We start from the raw sequence: 24,596 nt of genomic DNA, 5'->3' as shown, positions 1-24,596 counted from the left end.
AATTATATTTTAGCTAGGTCGGAATTTAAATTTTACTTTACAGTTATTCAGATGCGCATTTTGGAAAATCGGCGATTTCCTTGGTTCTGTTGTATTAGCCGATATCATGCTCGAACCATTTCATTACAGATTTGCATAAGTATAGAAAATTGCCCAACGTCTCCACATATTCCGTACACACGGGGTGTGATACTATGAAAACCATAGTAATGATTAATCTATTAAACCATTTAAAATATTAATTCTTTACATACAATATACTCGAACATAATAATATATATGCGCTGATCTGGAACCATACAAATGACCATCATTATCATGTACTCAAGACTCCACGTCTATGCTATATTATCTTAAATATTGTGAAAATAACACAATATAATCAAACAAAGTTTACTTGCACATTCCGGGATTTGAACCCGCGATCTAAGGATTTGTAGACAACAATCGTAACCACTCAACAGTTTGCATTTATCATTGATCATTTGCAAACAGATAATCAAATCCTCATACACCGAAATATATGCCTACAGCTGTGTGAAACCCTGAATAATAACATGTGTATGCAATCCATGCAGTATGCTTGTTAAAATATTGCATAATTTTATGCTTAATATTCAGGAAATTTTCCGCATGAATAGAGTCGATTGCCAACCGCAGCAATTTTGTATGACCTTCACGTTTTGCAACCATCCCTATTTACACAGGTATTATCAAAAAGCATACCTTTCAGCAGGACATGTTAAAAAACTAATAATAAAACTCACAGATTCACATCTTGTTAACATGTACTAATTAAATGACCACATATAATACAGAGAAAAAAATTATCACCGTCAGCAGTGCTAGTTACCGTGGAAAATCCTTGTCGCCGCTTTGTTAAAACCTTCACTACTTCAGTTCCTTTTATCTAAGTGTTGGCGTTCACACCATCCAGCCAAAGCCTCCAATAATTCATTCGTCCTGCTGTCTTCTTATAGAGAAGCCTTTTTAGCCTCTTTCATCCTTGCTACATCTTCTAACGGTTATCGGTATAGTATCGGTTTTCTAAAACGCCATTTTCGGGAAAATGATAGAGGACTTGAGCTAGCGGAAGATTTGGACACTAACTTACTGATCCTGTATTAAAACTAATAATTTGGCGTAAGTTAGTATTACTAACGAAATACAGATGAGAGAGAATACGCCTTCCTCCCAGATAGTGGATAGGTTCCCAATTCGATTGTCGGGGTCTTTCTCCACTGTGATTTATCTGTTTCACGTTCTTTGAATTATTTTAATAAATAATATCACATAAATCGTAAAGCTTTAGTAAGAAATTTTAAAATTTTAAATATGTTGTGAACGGATATTGTAAAATAAAAAAGTCTTTTTTAAAGCATAAAACTTTGGTTATTTGACAAGAAACTCTTATATTTGGGAACGTGACTGTAGACTCTCTGTTCTGTTCTCAAAATCTCTATACGTCTCAAGAAGCCTAACTGCTAGCTCCCGTTGATTATAAACTGGAGGGGCGAACCTATTTACTAGAGACATCTCTTGTAGAATTTTACAAACTGATAATATGGGCTATCAGCACCAGAGCCATCTACGCTACGTAGCTCGAACTATCACAGTACTAATAATTAATTTTGTTACAGGAAGTAATTCGCGAGGAGCCGCAAGGCTGGATCGATGTGACCACCCCGCTGTTCTCCAACGATGGCAAGATCTTCCTGGACATCGTCCCCCTGCCCGCGGGAGACGGCAGCCTGGGCGAGTGGTTTCACCTGGCGCAGTACATCAGGGGGGCCGATGGCTCTCCCAGCCCTGGGCCCCAGGCTGTCTCAGCAGGCCAGAAGACGGTTATCTCCGTTGTGGGATGGAATCAAGATCTTGGACTAATGTAAGCACCAATGAATCTTTTTTATAACATACATTTTTATATTTTTCTGATAATATATCTTCCAGTACAAACCCACGATTTTCCCCCTTTCACAATGCGACTTTCACAATCTCTACCATACAAAGAAAATCTGTCTGAGCTGCTGCTATATTTTTTATTTTCATTTTAACATGAAAATAAGTTACATTTTACACATTTACTTGACTAAATATTACATTTAGGGGCATACTTGCCCTTTTTTGGCATTGTTCATTCTTGGCATTATGGGCATTATTTTATGATAAAGTATATATTATTGTATCCCTTATCGGAAAATAGGAGCTCCTGTGCAGCAACGTGAGTGAGCAACGATTCTTATTTTATTTTGTACATGATATTTATATTGCTTTATTAATACATGTTTATTATTTAAAAATATTTAAGTAAGTAAGTAAGTGTTTATTTGGTCTTTAAAACAGCGCACTTCAGTTTTAAATTGGTTTCTATTTCTCGTAAGTTTGTGGTATTCCTATTTTTCTATGAGATTTATTTTTATTAAAACGTTTAAAAAAAAGGAATTCGCTTAAATATTTCTTCAACATTATCCACTAGAAACATGTGAAATCTGATTTTGTAGAGAAAGTATAAATTTTTTAAAGTAACTCATTTAAGATGAGTCTTTGTGAATTTTTCACAAGGTATAAATTGTAACAAATAATTATAAGCAATAATTAGTCGCCTGGAATATCAATACAAATTGAAAATATCTCCCGAGTAAAAATAAATGCCAACAACGGGAATTGAACCCGTACCTTCTGATGTCCGGTCAGGTGCTCTCAAACCACTGAGCTATGTCGGCTTATTTCCAACCCGCCAAATGATTCAATATTTACTAGTACCTCTATCAACAATTACTGCTTATTATATTTTTTCACCTGTAAACAACCAACTTTATTTTGGTAGGAAAGGCTTTGTTAGCGCTAAATTTCCCACTAGATGGCGTCAACGGGAATTGAACCCGTTGGTGGTATTTATTTTTACTCGGGAGATATTTTCAATTTGTATTGATATTTCAGGCGACTAATTATTGCTTATAATTATTTGTTATCCTTTTTGTTTATAACATAAGTTTATCATTAAAAAATAATAAGGTATACATTGTTTTTATAAGAACCCCCCAATTTATAATGTTGTAGATAAGTGGCGATTAAACAAGGGCACAGAACACATTTTTGATGATTTTAACATTTAAAATATTTCACATGTTTACAAATTTTACGTCTGCAAATTCTAGGTCAATGCAACCTTGATCATCTCATAGTGTTTTTTTCATAATACGCTATGAATTATACCTTTAACTGTGGAAATGAAGACAAGACGCTACGTTAATTTGTAATCGACCCCGTTAGTCTTGTAACTGCAGGTGCACAAAAAGTACACAGACATTGTACAGCGTCAGCAATAAACTACCAGTATAAGAGTCATAAAATGTAATAAAATCTCTTGAAGCTTATGGCAGGTAATCAACAACTTGCATGTTTTGTACAAGCCACTGTACGACAATACTAATAACTAGTAACTGCACGATAACACAGGCGACAAATTACGTGTTCTTGCTCGCGCGAACAACGGGAGACCAATTAAGAACCACCCGATAAATGCAATCACATTAGTTCCTGTCACGAAAAGTCAGAAGATAGGAAAATTTTAGGAATTTTTTAAATTTTCGAAACTTTAAAGTGAACAACCATGTTGTTGGAACATTTTCCTGAAGAGTTCTCTACTCTCCTGAGTCCTGGGACAGAGCAGAGTGCCCTCAAATGCATTTTTCAGTGGAATATCAAATTACCGCAATTTAGTTTTGTGGCTTAGTCACAGATAAGATGCTTACATAATATAATATTGTTATAAAGGCAGAAATAACTTATATGATTTTTGTAAGTTCAAAAGCACTTTGGGAGTTAAAACTTTTTGTAGTGGCTTCTTGGCTCATACGCACGGAATTTGCCAAAGTTAATTCAAAATATTAACAAAAAGTCACACCATTTTTGGCAGAGAAAGAAATTTGTTCTGTGTTATACTGGTTTTTGATATATGAATCAATTTCTAACGCTCTACATTGACTCCGATTGCAAACCATTAATCATAGGCCTTATCATACTGATTAAATCTTCTTTCTTGCAGTCAGTGGGCAACATTTTCATTTATGTTTTGTCATCTGATAGCTTTCCTTTTGGCCAGTTATCGAAGTCTTTGAGACCTATAGTATCTAATAATAACTTAACTTTCCAGGCTTGCAGACCCGTAGAGTCAATGTATTCGTATATGGTCTCATATAAATCGTTGTCTCCCTTACCGTTATAGTTGGAAATATAAACTAAATGGTGTTAGAAAAAGCAAACACCAAGCTTTGTATTTAAATATTGAAGGTAACAACAGCAAAATTAAAATGTACACCTCTATGAAACCAAAAGTTCCGACCCCAATTTGAGAAAAATTTAATGAATTTGCAAATTTTTTATTTATTATTTTTGTATGAAACGACAAAAAAGTGAGGTGGCAGTAATGTTCATAATACATTTGTCTGGTAAAATATGTATATTTTCGTTATCAGTAATTGTCCTGTGTTTTGAACCTAAGAATTTTAAAACTTTTAAATGTTTGGTTTAAAAATTTTAATATTTTAAAAATGTTTGTTTTTAATAATACAACTTGAAAGCTTATTTAATAATCTTTCAAACATAGTTTTTAGTTTTCGAATATTAAGGATACTAATATTTTATCCAACTCCGACACTCTGACAGGATCTTTAAGAAACATAACGGTCAATATGCCAGAGGCCTGAAGGGTTAAAAGGGGTATTTCCACAAAGTATAGTTTCTGATAATGGCACTAAAATGTGAGGAAGATATAGAGTTTCTGATCATGGCACTAAAATGTGTAATTTCAATTTTATCATTCATAATTATTATTGAATTTAAAAACGATCTAAAACCGCACTTCTGAAACGGTTCCAGCTGGCTGCTAGGTCATTATAACGTATAAAACGCTACTAGCTGATAAGACGGATGATATCGATGTTTGCCGTGTGACGTCAACAACGCCATATTCACGAAACAAAACCGAAAATGACGTTTTTGTCAGCATATAAAATACGCCACATTTTAAATCGTTATAGAAAATTAATTGTTAAATACTCTTATGGGGGCCTTTACAGCGTCGACCATTTAATGTGTGTTGTGTAGATTGTGGTAAAGTAAAAAGATGTAGTCTAATAATTTTATTAAGTTTATTGGAAGTACGTTACACTATAACACGAAATTAATATCAGAAGGATTTTATAAGAGCCAAGAAATGTCAACTGCCAAGTCGGATTCGAGAACCAGGAATGGCGGCCGTTGACCGAAACTTGCGAGAGCTCTGTTTTCGGGTGGCGATCCCTAAAAATATGTTTCCATATAAAAATATTATTTAAAGTTGTTTGACAGTTCTTGACTCCACACCATAAAAATAAATAAAAAATCTCTCTTTATCATTTTTTTCTTAATTTTTTAGAGAATGAAAATTTTTTTAAAATTTTATATCTGTATGATCTATTCTCTGGGGTAGGTCCAAAAAAGCCCTAGGTTTCAGTCGGGTTATTTACCATTTAAGAGGCGGGTTTGAAACCATATATTGGATTGTCAACACCTCTATAGGTCACCCGAAGTGGTTGGTACCCCGCTACGTTTAATGACTTAGCAGGGGTGCTTCTTGGCGGCAGATGAGTTTGCCCACCAACCGAGTGGCGGGCCGATTAATGGAGACCTTTAGACCTCTCCAGCAGGAGTCTCCAGAGGGATGCATTCATTTTTCCGTCACCCCTAGATACATTGACCCATAGTTACGCAGAGTGGGGATTGCGGACTCCGGCACTTCGCCTCATATATAGGGGTGTTTACGTGACGCATGTCTCGTATGCAGCTTCTGTGTGGGAGCACCGGCTGGATAATGCATTGATCCACTTGGCCCTCAAGCGGGGCCAACGGACTCCCCTGTTGGCTCTTTCGGGCGCATATAGGACTGTGGCTAATGATGCATTACCGGTTCTGGCTGGTACACTGCCGATTGACTTGGAAATAAGGGAAGTTTTGACAAAAAAGGCATTGACAAGAGGTAAGGCCGCTGTCCACCTGGGAGTCGAACTGACACCCGGTGGAGCGGTGTCCCTTCCTGGCTTATTGAAAGCCATGCGAGATAGAACGCTGAGTGTATGGCAAGAGCGATGGGATAGGTCGACGAAGGGTAGATTGACTTTCTCTTTCTTCCCTTCAGTTAAAAGCAGAATGGAAGGGGCGCACATAAAACTGGATCACTATATGACGCAATTGGTGTCCGGTCATGGGGAGCTCAGGGGGCGGCTACATAGTCTCGCCTTGTCTCCTCATCCGAACTGTTCATGTGGTGACACTAACCAGACAGCCGAGCACATTCTGTGGCACTGCGAGTTGATGAAGGATGCCCGAGAGGAAATGTTGGATGGCTTGAGAGGGATTACAAGACCGGCATGGAATGCCGATCTCGTGTTGAACAGAGAAAATTTTGAATGCTTCAAAAAGTTTGTAAAGTCCTGGGTAGAGAGATGGCCTGTGCTTAGAGTTGCTGATTTAGATTAAAATCATCTTTGTTTCAGGTGCCAAGCGTATTGTTCCTGTCACTCCACGGTTACTCCTCTTATAACAAATTTAATATTGTTTATGCGCGATTGCTTTATGTTTTATTTTTATTTTTATATACTCATTGGTTTTACTTTCTTTGTCTTATGGCATGATCGCAATGCATTTATTATTTTATTTGTTTGTTTTATTATTTCTTATTCATTTATTGCGTATACTGGCTTTTTACACCGTTTTTGCCAATTCTTTACACTGTTTTTTTTTATGCACATTCTTTCTTTTACTTTTGAATTTGGGCCTTATTTATTTATTAGGAACGCGTTGATAATGATAATACTGTTTCTTTTTGTGTTTTAGCTCTTTAATACTATGTTAATCTTTTTTTCCCTTCTTTTTTTTCTATTATGAACGGTCAATTTGTTGTTGATCACAACTTATTTTCTACATTTGTTATTTGCCTTTTTATTTGTTACTAACAAATTGGTTTATGAATAGGTTGTCGAACTGAACTCTATCGTACTGTATTGTTCATTTCCCCACCACGGGGGCGGATAGACCCTGTTCCTGCATCCAGTAAGGTGACATTAATCCGGGGCGGCTGTCCCACGAACCACGGGTGCCTCCCCCGGCATCATGAGCGGGCCTGGGGAATGTTTGCGCGAGCCCGGTCCCCTTCCGTCCTGCCTCCGGTGACCTGAGGCTCACTTCATTCCCTAGGGTCTTTGGGAGTATCTCCCCCCCCCCTCCCCCCATTTACATTTCTTCGAGGGTACTCTCGGAAAACTGGCTAAGGGACGCGGGTGCTTGGGATCGTTGTGGCCAGGCCGCTTGCCACGCTCATTCTTGCCGGGACCGCCCCGTGATAGTGGGGTAAACTGCCCTCGATACGCGGCTTGTATATTTTTATGTTTCAATCATACTTCCACTTATAAAATTTGTGCTCCTTATTTATTATTTAATTTTAGATGCCAAACCACCAGGCGAACACATTTCATATGTGTTCTTATTTTGTGTTACTATTAATGTAAGTATGCATACATTATTTCGTACTAACAATCATGCATGCAGGGACATTGGAGGGTCTAGATTCGTTTTAAAATAAATGTAGCTTCTTTTTACAAAAAAAAAATTAGAGTCCTGACGTGTGCGGCTAAGGAGGTTAAACAATCAGTTTCCTCACACAGCCGTCGGGAAAGGGTGGGTCCCCTCCAATATGACCCATAGTTACATACTCATCTCTCATAGTTTTTCCTTCTCATAACTTCCTCTCCTTTCCTTTCTTTAAAAGACTCCCACACAGCATCCCCAAAGGTGAGATAGGCTTTTAGAGAAATTATTTCCTGTGTGTAGAGTTATGTAAAAAATTATTTATTTAACTGTAAAATATTTTGTCCAGTTACTACCTGAGTACCCGTGAAGGACTTCCCTGGGAGCGCCACCTGTTCGTGGCCGGTGCCAGATCTGGCTGTATCTCTTGCGGCGTAGTCCTGCCTTCCGGAGCCCTCTGCACTTATGCCTCCGCGTCTGCCTCTCCAGGAGTTAGTCATTACACGCTCTCCTGCCAATCTGGCGATACACCGGCACTGATTGGAATTTACGATGCAAGAGTAAGTGAAGATCAATAATTGGTACTATCTCGCAGATTTGTTGGTCCCTCTACATTACTGGATAGCTGGTAGTAAAAAGGACGCACTTCCAAATTTACCTCCTTGGCTATCTCATAAGAGTCCAGGACATCATGGAAATTGAATTTTAATCAAATTTTATAAGTCGTAAGTGCGCCCTACTGTTGAATTTGGCACCCACCTCAGGTCTGGAGCCCCAAGGTACTTGAAAAATCCTGGGCTCTGTGCAAAAATGACAATTCCGCTATCTTAAGAAATATATTGCAGTCATTAAATCAAAAGCGTCAGGTGGGAATTCTGTCCTTGTTCTACCTGTATTTCAATGAAAGATGCTCCGAGGAACTAGCGTCATTTATCCACACCGGTGCATAGTCGGAAAACACGCCAAACGCACGCCCAACATTTTGACACGGTTGACATTTGTCACATAAAAACGGGTCGTTTTTACGATTTGTTCTTGAGTTCAACAAGTCTCTTCGAAACCAATGCTCACTCCTTCCTCTTCTCAAAAAGACTCTTCGCATATCATCCCCAAAGATGACAGGCCCGAGAAATTTTTTTTCCTCAAAGCCTGCTGTGTGGAGTTAATGTAAAAAAAATACATGATTGTGTTTTGTGGCAACCGGGGATTGCAGATATTGGACAGATGCAGTTCGTGATATCAAAGGCTTCTCATTGAATATACCACAGATAAATGTGTGGTATATGTATGTAAAAAAATGACCTTGCTTTATTGGTTCAACCAATTTCAACTTTGGCTTGTGAGGTCGTGTTGGATTTCTCGAGTTGTTTTCGAGTTTTTTTGAGATGTTTATTCTCTGCAATCGATTTACAAATCATTGCTCTATCAAACGCGAGCATCATTTCCTTGTTTTCATTGTTAAAAACTATGTTTTCATGTTTTTTTTTTCAAAAATGAAAAACGAAAAGTAGCGTTATTTCTTGGAATTTCTCACTGGTCCTTGTTATTTGTTCTTGAATAGTTTTGAATCCGTGTCAATTTGGTTAGGTCGTCTTTCCACTTGGTTTCCGTGCGAGTGTAGTTTGAGTGAGATATATACCAGGGCAAGTAGTTTACTTGGTGTCGAGCTTTGGGGAGTGAGCTCTGATGTGCTCTAGAGTCTAGAGCCTTCAGGATGGCCTCTGGGATAAGGGGAGAGACGGGAAGATGAGCTCCCTGAGAAAAAGAAGAAAAAAACAAACAAATTAACAAATATAAAAAACAAAACTTCATCGTTGAAGATCGTTCAAACTGTTTTTTTTTGTTTATGAACAGTGTTCAACCTCTAGCATTTATTAAAATCGTGAAAAGTGTTTTATTGATTTTAATTTTACAATATTGTGAATTCGTTACCTGGGAACCTTTTTTCATTTACAAATTGAATTTGAGAAGTTCAATATTTTAAACGAAGTTAATGTTAATATTTTTGTCCATTAATAATTCCTGCTCAGAAACCATTTTCAACTCTTTGCTACATTGAACAAGTTATTAAATTAAAAAATGTCATTATAAAACTGAGTCAACATTTTTTGACCCATTTAAAAAAATCAACGATTGTTTACTCTTGATAACATTACCAAGTTTTCACTCCACGATAAATGAGTAACCAAAAATAAAATTCAATAACGTCGTTCAGCAATCCGTTTAAGAGTTGTCCTTATTCATTTGTTACGTTCTTCATTGCTGGGGCAAGAAATATATAACTGTCTGGGGACAGTAGGACTTTGCAATTCGTGAAGGTAAGGTTAGGTTAGGTAGGAAGGGAGATTGGAAGAAGAATGAGATTGTTAGAAAGTTATTTAATGTAAGGATCTGATTACTTGAAGCATATGATTGAGGGGCTATCACGGTCGTAACTTTACTGTTCCCATCTTCCGCTCTCGAGCTCATGTCTATTATTTTTCTTGATTCCTTTCCCCGAGAAAAATGAAATTATACGATTGCACGATTTTCTAAAACGCTAAGTTGTTTCCCAAAAATTTACGTGTGAAAAACTCATCAAATGGCAATTCAGCTCCATTTTGTTTTTTTGACAGAAGAAAGGTTCCCGTTAAATGCCGTTTCAGCTTTTTAACAAATTGTGATCAACCGAAAAGGACAATTATAATGTTTTTAAGCTTGTCAGATTATTACAGCTTGATAAAAAGCGGAAACGGGAACCTTTCAAATGTCAAAAAGACAAATCGGCACATTTTATTGAGTTGGACACTTTTTTGTAGACGGATCAACGTGTCCAAGTTTGGCAAGACAACGCCGCCCTTCGCGCCCTGCTGGAGGAGTACTATGTGCCGCAGCAGCGCTACCTGCACGTGGCTGTTCCGGGGGCCCTCGCCACTGTCAAGCTGTTCCTGCCGCCCCAGCTCAACTTGGAGAACCCTGACGGGGCTAAGTACCCCATGGTGGTCAACATCTACACCGGACCCAACTCTGCCAGAGTCACAGATAACTTCGGCCTGTGTAAGTTACAAATTTTACTGAATCTTGTCTTATTATTATTTTTTTTATCCTTTACCCTTAATATTTTTACTTCAATTGAGATAAATACTCCCGGGTGACGAATAATTTGACAAAACATTAAAATAAAAATTGTTGCTTGTGCAATAATGGAGGACTTGGCTTAAACCAAGACTGAACCCTCGACGACAGGATGCGAGCCTAACGATTTGCACCACTCGGTAACAACTGGCTTAATAATTTATTTCCTTGACCTTTGAAAAGTTTCCTGTTATATGTTTGAGATCTGGTTTTTTCCTTTAACCTTACACAAGAGGCCGTGAGAAAAAAAATCCCAAAAGACCTATATCATCTTTGAGGATGCGGTGTGTAGGGTATCTTTGAGCAAAGGAAGGACTAAACCTGGCTCTTGATACCCCTGTTGTAGGAGGGAGTGGGAATGGTTTGGTACAAATCATTCCACAGTCGAGCTGTTGAACTGAAGACATTGAACCGTTCTCATGTGACAAATGTCAACTCTGTACAAATTTCAAGTGTGTACATATGTAAAGTATATACAAATACAAATTTCAAGTGTGTACAAATGTCAAGTGTGTACAAATTTCAAGTGTGTACAAATGTCAACTGTGTACAAATATCTATTGTGTACAAATGTCAACTGTGTACAAATGTCAACTGTGTACAAATGTCAACTGTGTAATAGTGTCAACTGTGTACAAATGTCAAGTGTGTACTAATTTCAAGTGTGTACAGATGTCAACTGTGTACAAATGTCAAGTGTGTACAAATTTCAAGTGCGTACAAATTTCAACTGCTTACAAATGTCAACTGTGTACAAATGTCAACTGTGTACAAATGTCAACTGTGTAATAGTGTCAACTGTGTACAAATGTCAAGTGAGTACTAATTTCAAGTGTGTACAGATGTCAACTGTGTAAAAATGTCAAGTGTGTACAAATTTCAAGTGTGTACAAATGTCATCTGTTTACAAATGTCAACTGTGCACAAATGTCAACTGTGTACAAATGTCAACTGTGTACAAATGTCAACTGTGTACAAATGTCAACTGTGTACAAATGTCAACTGTGCACAAATGTCAACTGTGTACAAATGTCAACTGTGTACAAATGTCAACTGTGTACAAATATCTATTGTGTACAAATGTCAACTGTGTACAAATGTCAACTGTGTACAAATGTCAACTGTGTAATAGTGTCAACTGTGTACAAATGTCAAGTGTGTACTAATTTCAAGTGTGTACAGATGTCAACTGTGTACAAATGTCAAGTGTGTACAAATTTCAAGTGCGTACAAATTTCAACTGCTTACAAATGTCAACTGTGTACAAATGTCAACTGTGTACAAATGTCAACTGTGTAATAGTGTCAACTGTGTACAAATGTCAAGTGTGTACTAATTTCAAGTGTGTACAGATGTCAACTGTGTAAAAATGTCAAGTGTGTACAAATTTCAAGTGTGTACAAATGTCATCTGTTTACAAATGTCAACTGTGCACAAATGTCAACTGTGTACAAATGTCAACTGTGTACAAATGTCAACTGTGTACAAATGTCAACTGTGTACAAATGTCAACTGTGCACAAATGTCAACTGTGTACAAATGTCAACTGTGTACAAATGTCAACTGTGTAAAAGTGTCAACTGTGTACAAATGTCAACTGTGTACAAATTTTGTACATGCATTTAGCTCGTTTCCCGACTGTGCGCCGGTGTCCAAGAGACCAATGACGCCAGTTCCTCGGAGTATCTTCCATTAAAATACCGGTTGAACAAGGACAGCATTCCCACCCGACACCTATACTGTAAAGATTACCATGGTGGGAGAATATATCAAACGGATTGCTCGTTTCGGCACAGAGTGAAGGTTTTTTTTCAGTTATTTTTAAGCTCCAGACCCGAGTTGGCTGCCAAATTCAACCGTGAGGCGCACTTGCAATTTGTACAGAATTAAAAAGATAACTGATTGATTTTTTTGTGGAAATTGTTGAAGCACGGGAGGCGTCTTCCTTTGAGGAGGTGGAAGTGGACACCTTCCTTTCAGAAAATAAATGTCCTTTGAAATACCTTCAGCTTTATTATTTAGTTTACTTTTTACTTTCTTTTCCATTTTTCTATTCGTTCCGCCTCATTCACATTGCCATATTCTGGCCATATTTCCGCTAGTTCCTGCAATTGAAACGTGCATTTCTTTGCACTAAAGTACCTAAAGTAAGTGTCTTGCCAACATACTTATTTCTGGACTATAGTCACACGAATATTGCAATGTAAAAGCATCAGAGCATTATACTTTTTCGTATTTTGAAATCGTTGCCAGGTATTTTTTTTTAATAATAGACGCAGAATGGTAGAACATCAAATAATAAGGTAGGTTAACGCGGTTAGACTACTACAAAGAGAATTGAAATTCAGCTGTCTGGTTATTCAATCAATTTTTGGCACCACGCGCCATTTCCATCAATTAAATTTCTAACCAAAAAGATTGGGAGGAAAATTCGTGGCAACCAGCCATATACAGCCAAATTTGGCTTTCGTAAAAGAAAATATAATGAAAAGCATAATTTATTTAATTTTAATCACAATAATTAAAATCAAAGTATAGGTATTTATGATTTGATTGCAGACCCGTGAAAAATATGGGATAGTCTGAATTCTCGGCAAATCAGTTCCAATTTTGAAAATGGCGAGTAAAATATTTTTTTGTTTATATTATATATTATAGGGACTTATTTAATCCTTTTCCTGAATTATTCAAGCAATTCACACGTTCTAATTTCGAAAGTTATTCTTAATTTCAAACAAAATCCGAGTTCTGGAATTCATTGAACCCGAGTCCCATTTGAATTTCGATTCCGTATCCCCTCAAAAGCAAGTGTAAAAGTGATACCATGTTGCGCGCGTTAATCCTCTAAATAGTCAGTATTTAAATTTAATGATTAGTTAAGTTAATGTGGTTTTCGAAGTTCAGTTCTGGTGTAGCCCTAGATCTATTTACATAAACACATACTTCCTAACAATCTACACATCTGCCCTGATATGGACAATCTAACGACGTCCGAAACGTTGACTAAGAGTAGGCATGATAACCCAAAAATTACTCACGATGATACTTTTGGCCGTTAAAATCTCAAATCATATCGAAATTAAAATATCCCTTTCAGACCCGAGCTTTATTGACTAACAGTTTTAAATTTTTATTGTAATAATATGAATAAGGGTAACAAAATATATATTTTTTAACAATCAATTTCCTTGGGAAAAGCAAAACTCAACTTCACAATTGTTGAGTCTCAGCAGTGCTAAAATAAGATATCGGTAGAAAAAAATATATTGGTAAGTTAAAAAAAAAAAAAAAAAAAAAATATATATAAAAAATATATTAAAAAAAATATATATAAAAAAAAATATTAAAAAAAATCATTGATTATTTGAGATGAAATTTCAAGAAACAGTTGACATCTTTTGATAGACGTAAGCAGACATTACATTTTTTGCATTTCGTTGAGATTGCTTTGAAAATACCTCTAGTTATATAATGCATAATTTACGAAGCTAAATAATATTCTTCAAGTAACTTGCCATGCCCACAATCGATTGAGTTCGGTCCTAAACCCATAGAAGCATTTCCATCACCAAAAACATTAAATATTGAACTTACCCTCACAATTGTGAATACAAGGTCCGAAAAGGCTATCGTTAAAAATTGCAACAGAAAGTTCGGTAAACGTTCAAATTATAATTAATGCGAGTGTTACCCGGCAGTTTTGGTGAGGCAGAAAAAATACAGTCATGAACAATTTTGAAAGTTTAAAAGTTTACAACGAAACCGGAAAAAGTCTTTTGGGTTTATTTATCCTCCCATTTGGCGGTGGTTTTTCAGTTTCTAGGATGATAATATTTCATAATGGTCCTGCCGCCATTAGCCCTGCAATAAAGGCTTAAACACACATTCCGGCGGATTATGAATATCCAGAGGATTTGGTGGAGTGGGCGGGATGGTCGGCTTGGCGGCCTTCCAGAATAAATTATACTCGGAACAGGTTACCGCGCAGGATACATTCGTTTTGTTTCTTCAATGTGCCGTTTATCACTTTACACATTACTGTATTATATTATAACCTAGCAAGCTCCTAGCTATCTACTAGTTAGCTACGTAACAAACTCATCCACACAGCGCTATTATTACACCCGAATTCTAGAGGATATTTTAGAATGGAGTGGTTGCTTAGTGATATTCGTACAAGAGTTAACAGACCAAAGAGATTTGTAATCTTTTAACGCTTTAAATAAACTTCACTTCACTTAAAAGATTAATTGATTGGAATGTGGTTTTGTGTTTATCTTTCTATTATTTTGTATATAGAACTATACAATTAGAGGCGTACTAATATCTTGTCTAAACGTGTTCCACTATTAGAACGCGATAAACGATGCGCGTAGACTCGTAACGATGGATTAGGTAGTTTAAGTTAGAGCGTTTGGAGCGTTGGAGGTTAATTGGAGGTAAAAAACGTGGAACCTTTTTTTTTGCTTCATGTCTCATCTAAATATAATACATCAATGACTTTATATTATTTTTACAACTTGTTTTATTTTATATTTTGGTAGAACGCAGTAACTTTGCGGTTTGACATATTCATGAAAATAAAACAATTACTTTGTTTATAACTACGAATTTTAAACTAATACAATTCCCAGTAACCTCAATCACCTGTTCAAGTGAAGCTTTGTCTCTTTAGATATAATATTTATTCCATTATGTGCATGACTATGTATCTGGTTGCTTTCTTTCTCTCTGTTACTATATTGGCTTTTAAGTTCATGCTATATCATGTTATGTTTGGTCTCACTTTTTAGATTAGTTTAATTTTATACTCTGAAATTAGTGCTTGCGTCTTTTGTCAAACTTTTCATTGTGCTACAATTTTTCATATTCTTTTTCAAAGTTACTATTGGTTAAATACCGTTACACACGAGGGATAGTATTTTTAACTTGCCATACAATATATCTTTCATGCTAGGTATAAGAGTAAATGTCAAAAACAATAACTTTTCATGAGAGCGATTAAATTTATTAATTTATGCAATGTGAGCACTTCTACTGGGTGATTGAGTAACATTTCTTTATTTTTTTTTATGTTGATACCAAGATATTTTCCCAGAGATTGAAAAAAATTAAAATTTCATTTTTTTAACTAATATTCTTTATACTTACCATAGATATAAACAGTAATCTCAGATGGGTAATATAATATATATTTTATGTAGACGAAGTCAAGATTATATTCCATGATCTGTAGCCGAGCGATATGTTGTAATTCACATTTCCCCCTCTCCTGCCGAACCGTGCCTGACTCCCTCTCCCGAGGCTCTGTGTACTCTCTCCCCTACTGAAAATATGTGTGAAGTACGTAAATATAATCTGTATTGTATTCGCCTAAATTATAATTATATATTACATTCCTCGTGTGTACCGAGATTAAAGTCTGCGGAGTTTCTGATTAAATAACATTTTCATTTGAGAAAACAGTTGTTTGCTCGCAGGCAATGGCGATGTGAAAACTGAAAACAGCCCGCAGGACAGTTCTCTCTGCCCACAACCATTCTATAGCTACATATATACTTTTGGTTACTTTAAAATGGAGTAGGACCCATTAAGCGAAAACTTTTGGCACAACATCCATCCTCGACTAAGCGCCTTTCTATTCCCTGGAAATACACTTCTTGGCTGCAGTTTAAACTGTACTGTAACTCTTCCGTCCCGCCTCTATTCATTTTATCGCAATGCGAAAACCATTGACACCTTCACAAATAAATTGTGCACGTGATTTGTCGAGTTTTGTCTTTTGGTTTACAAGACAAATTTACCTTCACACAGAACCATCTCTTATGTTGACGTACATTGTACATAGAGCGAAAGCCATTGATACCTTCATCTATAAATTGTTATATTTAAATTGTAGACTTTTGTCCTCTCAGATTACGTAAATTGCCACAAACAGAAGAATGATTTATTATTATTATTATCTCATGTGGTCGAATATAAACTTACATCTTTATATACGCTTCGCTTATTTGTAATAATTTTTACGTACATAATTTTAAATTTTTTTTAAAATATGGTTATTTAACATACATTTAGTTATTACATTATTTATAGCTATACATTTGGATGCAATACAGTTAGCAATTCAGTGTTTTTGATTTGTTCACTTTCTGTAATCTAGTATTTTATTTCAGTCTTGTATGATGTGTGTGGAAGTCTTTATTGCAACCTAGTTTGCATCTAATGTAAGTTAGAAGTAAATTTTTAAAAAAACTTTGTAGATATAAATTAAAACTTTTCATAAAATTCTGTATTTAACACTCATCATATTTAATTCCTTAAGCATTTTCTGTATTGATTTATATTCACAATATAAACACAAAAAAATCTAATATTCAATTATTGACAATATTAGGAATTCCTAAACGAAAATTTTTCAACAGAAAATCATAAAAAGATAGGTAGGTATCATCTTGGACTCGAACTCAGGACCCTTACCTTGCCGGGGCACCGCTCTACCAACTGAGCTAATGGGACCCTATCTCCTTCGGTCATATTTAACTAAATCATACTTCGAGTAAGAACTACCGACATTGCCTTCATTTTTCTCACCGCACATTTTTATTACCTGCTATCTTTATGTACTATCGCAAGATTCAACTCGAACTAAATGCAATATAGACAGTGTCTTAGATAAATATATCTTATTTTTATTTCAATGTGGGACATTCATCCTAGACTTTATCTGTCTAGGATGAATTTTTTTTTGGAATAACTTAATGTGTAAAACCTCATATTGAAGACAATATGAACAATTCCTAAACGAATATTGTCTTCAATAATTTAATATTACAATTTGAGGTTTTATTCACTACGTTATTAAAAAAAATTGTTCCTGATGAAGGAAGGGTGCTTCTGAAACCGGTTGTTATTATAATAAGTGGTCAAAAACAAATTCATGTGTTTATTTTGTAAATTATGGAGAGCCACAAAGTTAATGTTTTAAAAAAATATAATATATATTCATTTAACTTTCAAATTTATCTCATTAGAATTATCATTGATTCAAAATTATTTTGGAGTTTTTTTAAGCTACCAACATTACTAAGTTCGATAATACTAGAACAGTCTATGTGTGGTGAAACAATTGTTTTACAAATTAGTAAAATTGTTTTATAATCCATTTTTTTCCTAATTATTTCAACAAAAGACACCTTCCTAGCTATTTTTTTGTCAATAAAATCGGCTTTTTCTTTAAAATATATCCTTAAGTATAGAATTATTCCGAAGTACTTTATTAAGATTTGATGACGTTCATCGTACTTTTACTGTTGCTTTAAAGGACGTAGTATCTACGATAGTCATTGCACTCCCACCAAGGGTTGCTTTTTATTTATTTACTTTTGTTCTTTAGTTGACCAGATAGACGTGGCCACCAAAAGATTCATGATTTAATGTTATGTTGAAAGATATGATGCAACAACCATTGACATATATTTGTTTTGTTGGCTAACAGAATCATTATTAACTAATATGTTGAAGACGCAGTGCAGCAATCAATGACTCCCTCAACAATAATTATTGTTATTAATTCGATTATTGTTTACCCGTAGCTTACCAGACCTACATGGCCACCAACAGAAGCATTATTTACTGCTACGTTGAAGGACGTGGATCAGGTCTTAAGGGAAAGGACTCCCTGTTCAGCATTAACAACAGACTGGGCACATATGAGATCGAGGATGTCATCAACGTCACAAGGTAATTTTATGATCATTGGAAATTGCACTCGTATGAGGCATCTGATGTATCATCATGGATATATTGATCGCTTAATGTCTGCCGCATCCGATAGGCGGGGGGGAGCAGCCTTTAATTTCCTGTTAATCCTATTCCGTGTTATCATATTCATATCGTGCTTAAAATATCGACTGTGTTTTGGTAAAACACTTCAAGCTACATTTTTCGGGAATGTTGCTTTTCAGTAGTTTCATATATATAATAGTCTTCAAACTAAAATGCGGTAGATTTTTTTTTTACATTTTCAATACATAAAAGTATATTACACGTAAAACATTTTTAAGTTATTTCGAGAAAACCGTCCACCTCAACCCCCAAATATCTCATTATTTCGTTATCATATATCTCATTATATCTAGATATTTAAATAACAAATATCTTACCTACAAATTCAACAATAACTCTAGATGTACATTTCAATCCCTGCAGCAAAGGCGAGTAGTAGCTCATTTAACATTAAATAAATACATAGAATTTTAAACAATGACATCGACTTTACCGAACTTCCGTCACTTATTAATTTTAACATACTTTTAAGACTTACACGATGAAGAAACATATTACAGGTAAACAAATATAAAATATTTAAAATTATAATAATTTCATTTAATATTTTAATTTCCTTCTGATATTAAAATATCTGAAGTCGGTGAATTATTTTCCCATTTGATCTCTCTTTATTCCAGGACAAAAATGAAATATTTAATATCTGTAAATTGTTTAATCACTGTAACCAATGTGCTATTTTTTCTATAATATCAAATAAATAAATAAAAACTAAAAGATAAAGTTTGACAAATCCATAAATATTGTTATAATATTGTGCAAGGCTTTCATTTTGCGGCTTGAAGGGTTTCACCAAAACACATTCGATTTGCAATATTGCAGTATTTCTGTAATACAATTTTACACTCCCCACCATTTGAAGAATTTCGAATTATGTATTAATTGGTATTGTGTTAAATTCTCAGAATCACATAAAGTTCTTAAAACATATAAGTAAACCAAATTTAATAACGTCATTGTAAAATTCAATAACGGTATTATCAAATATAATAACGATATTGTCAAATTTAATAACGGCATTGTCAAATTTAATAACGGTATTGTAAAATTTAATAACGGTATTATCAAATATAATTACAGTATTGTAAAATTTAATAACGTGTAACGTCAAAGAATTATGCAAGTTTGGATTGCCGCGGTAGTGCCTGATTATTGTTTTGTTGAGAGTTTTTCGGGTGGCTGCCCTGCGAGCGGTTGGACGGGCGGGCAAAAATAACGCGGGCAGATTTAGATCGGGACATTACGGGAACAATACGCGAGACGACGATTCCGCGGTGCGGGTGGTTTTTGGGCGAGAAAGAGTGATATGGAAAATAATGAAAAAGATCGCGCGGATACCTTGAACTTAATATCCTTCGGAGACTTTCCGTTTAAATTTACAAAACATAAAACCAACGTTTCGACTCCTGTGTGAGATCGGCCTGTGCTTGTTCGACACCCGTATTCAGAGTCGATCCTTAAAGTTGTCTAAGTCAAGTGTCAGCCTTACCTAAGCAAAGGTAAGAACCGTCCTTACCTTTAACGCTTCTATACAGAGTCCACACTTTGAGCTTCCTTTCCTCAGGTAGAGACCTTTTGTCTACGCCGAAAGAAAGGTGTGACGTCATCCGAAACTTGTCGATGTCCTGCTTCTACGGAAACAACATGCCCCGTTTTGGGACAATCTGTGTGTTTATCTATGCTGTTGTCTATGGATTTAGTTCAAGCGTCTGTCGTAAATAAGTAAATAACATCGGCCTGTCAAAAGTCTCTGTTACATCTTCAGTTGAGTGTCTCGAAAGTTTCCTTTTTAAACAATGAATTCTCGTATTATAATCACGCCGAGTGAAAGGCAATGTTTATTAGATTTAATAAACACATATCCTGCCGTTGCCAGCATTTCGACTAATCATCTGCAACTTGGCGAGAAGAAAAATGCGTGGGCCAAGTTGACAGATGATTTCAACTCAATCGCCGGCAATCAAAAGGTTTGTATCTTTTGTAATTGAAATACTAACTAGCCATCACGCCGTTTCCCCACAGGGATACTCTTTTTTCATTCATATACATACTCTTCTATTGTTCCGATTCCGTAATACTATTATAATACTGTATTATTGAATTCCTTCTTAGCGGACCCAAGCGCAGCTTAAGAAATGCTGGGACAACATTAAGTCAAAAAGGAAGATGGAGCTCTGCGAGGAAAAGAGGAGCAGGATGAAGACGGGAGGGGGCAGGCTGTCGCCAACTGTCTCTGATGAGCATCATCCCGTTGACAGCGTGCTGGACTTGGCCACCAACGTTGAACTGAGCTTTAGCAACGACAGCGATCGCGGTTAGTTTAAGAAAGTTATGTGAAATATTTTGGCTACTTGTTTATTTAACTTTGACCTTATTTCTTATAAAGTATTGTTTAAGTTTCAGATACCGCTGTGCCCAGCACCAGCACGTCTGCTTTATTCAGCATGTCATGGACTGACCAGTCGACGGAAGTGCCGGTGTTTGGTAAGTCAATTTTTGATAATATAATTGATTCTTATCAATTCAAAATGTGATTTGTTGTTAGATGGTAGTGTTCGCATTTCTCTGTAGGAACTTATTACATAATTTTATCAGTTGTCATGCTAAATCTTAAATAATTTTCGAGATAGAAATATTGCAAAAGTGTTTTTAATTTTCAGATATAACAAAAACACCGGAGGAAAGTTCAACGCCCCAGCTCAAGACGAAGACACGTCGCATTATAGCCAAGAAAGGTGACTATATTTACCTCTCTATTTGCTGTGATTACTTGCATTTTCGTACAAAGGTTCAAATAATGCTCGGAGTTCGGAGAGCTTTACTTTAACCTCTCGTTTTCCACCATAAAGAAAGAGGGGCCCTGTTGAAGATGCTGTGTGGGGAATGTTTTTGAGGAAGGAGTGAAAATGGGTCTTGAAGAGACCAATGTTGTAGGAGGGAGGAAAAACAGAGGCCAGCAAATCGTTCCACAGCCGAGCTGTTGATGACAAATGTCATCCGTGTACATGCAATGAATATGCTAATATCGATCACTTCGTCGGTAATCTGGCCTCATACAAAAGATGCATTAAACTTAATTTGTTTGCTAGTAGGTACCACGATAATACATCATGTAAACATAATATGCCTACCAGTACTGCACTCCAAAACTATTTAATGTACTAGAAATCATAGGTACTTGAAAAATTTATCAAATCGGATGACATAATCCAGGATTTCTTACTTTTTATATTTAAATCTTTGTGGGTACCTTTTAGAGATAATTTATATTTCTACATTTTTACTGTTTTTTTTCTTACTTTAAATTTTAATTTTTACTTGTAATTTATAGTTTGCACTTTATATTTACTTTACACTTACTTACTTTACTGTGTAAATAAATAAATATGTTGGGCGCGTGTTTGGCGTGTTTCCCGACTGTGCACTATGTCATGGGGCACAGAGTGTTATTTACACAAATAAACCTGTTATTTACATTGATGACTAATCAGCTTGCAATTTTGTGTTGTTTCACTAATCAGCTTGTAATTTTGTGTTGTTTCAGACTTGATACCATCTAGTGGGCAGGTGGTTCGGGACGAGGGCCAAGTGCGTTGCCTCAGAAGCACCAATCTAACAAAGTACGATGAAGAAATGCACGTAGTAAGGATGGAGACTGCCCGGGAGCAGAGAGAGACTGCCCGGGAGCAGAAGGAGACTGCCCGGAAGCAGAGGGAGACTGCCCAGGAGATTGCCCGGGAGCAGATCGAGACTGCCCGGGAGCAGAGGGAGACTGCCCAGCAGATTGCCCGGGAGCAGATCGAGACTGCTCGGGAGCAGTCGAAAGGAGCTCGTCTGCAGAACGAACTTATAGAACTACAAATAAGAAGAGCGAAGGCAGAATTGGAAAAAGAGCTCGCCAATAAATAAATATGAATAAAAAATATATTAATCTCCAATAAATGTTTTATTTATTTTCCATTCTGTTTCAATTTTTTTGATAATGGACATTATTAATACATACATAGGTATATATTTAAGATAAACCCTTGTGCTCTTTCATAATTCAATACACAGCATAATTATAACATATTATAAAAAATATGACTTCACTACTCATTACATTAGATAAGGTGTCCTTTCACAGCATGACATTACACAGCACAATTACTATGCATTAAAAAATATGACTTCATTAGTCATAACATTAGATATGGTGTCCTTTCACAGTTCAATACACAGCACAATTACTATACATTATATATGGTGTCCTTTCACAGTTAATTACACAGCACAATTATTATACATTAGATATGGTGTCCTTTCACAGTTCATTACACGGCACAATTACTGACGTCACTATTCATTACATATATGGTGTCCTTTCACAGTTCATTACACATCACGTAAAATGTCTTTGGATAAATGCATCTCTTATCGTTCTGCCTGAAGCAGACTGCACCACCGAATTGACAGGTATATTTATACCCTCAAACCGCCCAAAATGCTGGTCGTTTGACGATATACATAAATTATGCAAAATGGCACACGCAACGATAATGTTTGTAGTATTACTTAGTTTATTTTCTAATTTCCTCCTCAGACAAGGAAATCTCCTCTTCCATACACCAAATAATCTTTCGACTACATTCCGTGTGGAAATTTGCGCCTTATTATATTTTTCTTGCCCTTCATTTGCAGGATTTAATACTGGTGTGAACATATAATTTGTCTGGCCATATCCGCTGTCCCCGAGAAGAATGCCTGTAATCCTTTTCTCCTCAAACTTTAGGCGGCACGCGCTGTTTTGAAATATCCTGGAATCGTGGGTAGAACCAGGCCACCTGGCAACTATGTCCAAAAATTCCAAACGTGGACCTGACACAGCTTGCACATTCAAGGAGAACCATCCTTTCCTGTTGCGAAAAGATTCCCCTATTGTTCGGCTTGGGCTCTTGATGGCAATGTGTGTACAGTCAATACATCCGACGACTCCTGGAAATTGGGCTCTTGAATAGAAGAGTTTCCGATTTTCAGCGTAGTCCTGGGGCCGTTGAGGAAAATGAATAAATTCAGTTATCCGTTGCGCCAATCTGGAGGAAATCTTTTGCACTACTCTGCTGGAGGTTGGTTGGCTCAGTTTGTGTAGATCTCCCGCAACAATCTGGAATCATATAAAAATATGTAGGTAGTTAATGAACATTGAAAATAATACAAGATGAACACTCCATCTAGATATTTTGTACATCTAAGGGCATCTGGTTAATTTTAGGTTGACATCATGTTTTCATTAAATAATATATGCATTCTTTCATTCTTTGTCGATTTCAAATCAGTACAGACATAATGTAAATAACAAGTTTCAGCATCACAAAATGTAATATTTTCGTTTCACAAAAGTAGAACATAATTTGACAATAGATATCTAGTAAAAAAGATGCATTTACCTGATAATTACCAGTAGCGTAGAATCGCAGCGCGATAGCTACCTGAATAACAGGAGGTATGGGCAAGCCTCTATTATTAACTAAAGCGTAATTCGGAAATAATAGAGGAATTAATATATGCATTACAGTTGTTTTCTCCAACCGATAACGATCCTTAAATTGCCGGTCACTGTAAAACTCCACGGGATTTTCAAAATCGCGTAAATAACGCCGCACGCTGCCCATATTGTCCGTGCCAACGTCGTCACGTGTATTGTATGGATCAACGATGTAATCCAAAAACTCGTTATCCATTTCCATGATCTCCATTTCCATAATCTGCATCTCCATTGTTTTATGTTTTCAACAGCAACAACCGCAACAACTGGGAACAAATCACCGACTTAGCAAGGCAAAGGTACCCTACCCACCAACCTCGAGTTTTGACAGCTAAAAGTCAAAGTAAGCAAGTATGCGCGTGCGCAGTGTCGTAGAGACTTCCATAGTGACGTCTCTGAATACAAAATTTTTTGAAATCTTGAGAAAGGTAGCTTCCTTACTAAGTGACGTCACACCGACTTTAGGCGTGTCTCTGAATATAAAACGGTGTTTTTTAAAGGAAAGGAAGGTTTCTTGAACTAAAGGATCGACTCTGAATACGGG

The 24,596-nt window shown here is 36.1% G+C and overlaps 2 protein-coding genes across 2 annotated transcripts in view; both read left to right on the top strand.

Annotated features, from left to right (window-relative positions):
- The window catches only part of LOC149424665 (venom dipeptidyl peptidase 4), a 136,453-nt gene that overhangs the window by 94,997 nt on the left and 16,860 nt on the right, over positions 1-24,596 (top strand). Inside the window, exons 9-12 of the mRNA XM_089630914.1 lie at positions 1,641-1,885; positions 7,916-8,126; positions 10,365-10,602; positions 18,276-18,423. Coding sequence (XP_089487040.1) covers positions 1,641-1,885; positions 7,916-8,126; positions 10,365-10,602; positions 18,276-18,423 — 842 coding nt within the window. The remainder of the gene's footprint in view (positions 1-1,640; positions 1,886-7,915; positions 8,127-10,364; positions 10,603-18,275; positions 18,424-24,596) is intronic.
- On the top strand, positions 19,972-22,453 carry LOC149424666 (uncharacterized). The gene is made up of 5 exons (XM_089631012.1): positions 19,972-20,495; positions 20,641-20,842; positions 20,932-21,012; positions 21,189-21,263; positions 22,073-22,453. The coding sequence occupies exons 1-5, from the start codon at positions 20,325-20,327 to the stop codon at positions 22,435-22,437; spliced, it is 894 nt and encodes a 297-aa protein (XP_089487138.1). The 5' UTR covers positions 19,972-20,324; the 3' UTR covers positions 22,438-22,453.

The sequence above is a fragment of the Hesperophylax consimilis genome, chromosome 4, assembly GCF_061612785.1.
Source record: "Hesperophylax consimilis isolate HC1 chromosome 4, BYU_Hcon_1.0, whole genome shotgun sequence".
NCBI lineage: Eukaryota > Metazoa > Arthropoda > Insecta > Trichoptera > Limnephilidae > Hesperophylax > Hesperophylax consimilis.
The sequence above is the reverse complement of the archived record's forward strand: the minus strand, read 5'-3'. Positions and strand labels throughout refer to the sequence as shown.